This window comes from Etheostoma cragini, chromosome 19 (genome assembly GCF_013103735.1).
Source record: "Etheostoma cragini isolate CJK2018 chromosome 19, CSU_Ecrag_1.0, whole genome shotgun sequence".
NCBI classification, from domain to species: domain Eukaryota; kingdom Metazoa; phylum Chordata; class Actinopteri; order Perciformes; family Percidae; genus Etheostoma; species Etheostoma cragini.
Window position 1 is genome coordinate 18,366,066 of NC_048425.1, and position 1,460 is coordinate 18,367,525.

The following is a 1,460-nucleotide window of genomic DNA, read 5'->3' on the forward strand; positions in this document are numbered from 1 at the left end:
CTAGCACCCTAGAGCCCTGTGAGCTAACAGACACTAACTAGCACTGGTCACTGCTGTTGTCTGAAAAACAACACAGACAGTCTGACCTCTGGCGTTTGAAGCCCTCTGGGCGCCGTTTGATCTCTCGGATCAACAAGTTGATCGGCCCGTAGACGTCGTTGGTCTGGATGTTGTGAACAATCGTGTTGAGGAGGGTGCGAATCTCCTGGTGGTCCGTCGGAGCCAAGGTCCCCTTCTTCTCCACTAGAAAACAACACACACACACACTCCATCAGAAAGACTGTTGTTCTGTCTTTTTTAGTAACAAGCCTCACTCAGGTCTGGCCAACAGTGACAGTGTATCCAAAAAGGATGAATAACTATTTTCATTATGTCATTTTCTTGACACTATTTCAGCTAATTTTAAACCATTTACAGTATGCCCTTCCTGAAACATTCATATTTAGCTCAATTTGCAATATATCTGCACACCTTTAGGACATAAAAATAGTTGTCTTTGTCTCCCTCTAGTAGTAGAGAAGGTTTCTACAAATAAAAAACACATCAAGTCGTCTGAAATTCCCATTCACAAATTCTTCACATTGTGGCAGTAAAAAGGGTAACTTTTTTTTACGGTGGGACCGCTACATTAATGGCTAATACAAGAGGGTGGACACTCACACAAGGTCCTCCAGAGCAGGTAGAGGGGCTCTCCGTGCTCCTGGTGCAGGTTGATGTTGTCCCACAGGAGCTGGATGTACACCTGCTTGTTGTCCTGGGACAGCGATGTCAGGGGCAGCTGCAAACAGACATTTGACATATATGTTCAAGTTATATTCCTGCCAAAGAGACCACAAAGGAAACATAGGACAGGCTGAAGTCACTTGCTTGGGACAGAATGAGGTCCCTGACAAAGAGTGAATGACAGATAAGTAAATATGAAGAAAAGCCATAACAAAAATGGCAGAGAGAATAATAGTGAAAGAATAGTGATGATGACACGTTAAGTCTTTAACCTGTACTCCTTTGTTGCAGTGTTCAGAGGTGAGGATGAGACCAGGTAGGTGAGTGTGCAGGTCCAGGCGACGGAAATACCAAACCAGGTTCCAGAAGATGATGGGGTGCTGGCTGAGGAACTTGTGGGTGTAGATCACCTGGTTGGACATGACAGAGTAGCTGAGTAGCTGCTATAAAGCAGACTGTGAAACTGTGTGTGTGTGTGTGTCTGCTCATGCTTGTGACTATGGAGGAAACAAAAGATCTTGCCATAGCTGGGCCATAGTGTCCCCAGGAATGCCAGGCTTGGGTACAGTGGTACGTGTGTGTGTGTGTGTGCGTGTGTGTGTGTGTGTACCTGATCTCCCTCGTTCTCCAACAGGGTCTCCAGCTCCTTGCGGAGTACCAAGGGGCTGAGGTACGGTACGGACACAGGTTTGGGGTTCGGCCGTTTAGTCCCCATGCCATCCTTAAACACACACACA

At 46.5% G+C, this 1,460-nt stretch overlaps 1 protein-coding gene across 2 annotated transcripts in view; it reads right to left on the bottom strand.

Moving 5' to 3' along the window:
• Nucleotides 1-1,460, bottom strand: part of dennd4c (DENN/MADD domain containing 4C) — a 35,427-nt gene that overhangs the window by 2,633 nt on the left and 31,334 nt on the right. For both annotated transcript variants that reach the window (XM_034856464.1, XM_034856463.1), the window contains 4 exons: nucleotides 1,334-1,460; nucleotides 996-1,133; nucleotides 661-778; nucleotides 87-243 (listed from right to left, as the gene is read on the bottom strand). The exon at nucleotides 1,334-1,460 is cut by the window's right edge and continues 132 nt beyond it. In XM_034856464.1, the coding sequence (XP_034712355.1) occupies nucleotides 87-243; nucleotides 661-778; nucleotides 996-1,133; nucleotides 1,334-1,460 (540 nt within the window). The remainder of the gene's footprint in view (nucleotides 1-86; nucleotides 244-660; nucleotides 779-995; nucleotides 1,134-1,333) is intronic.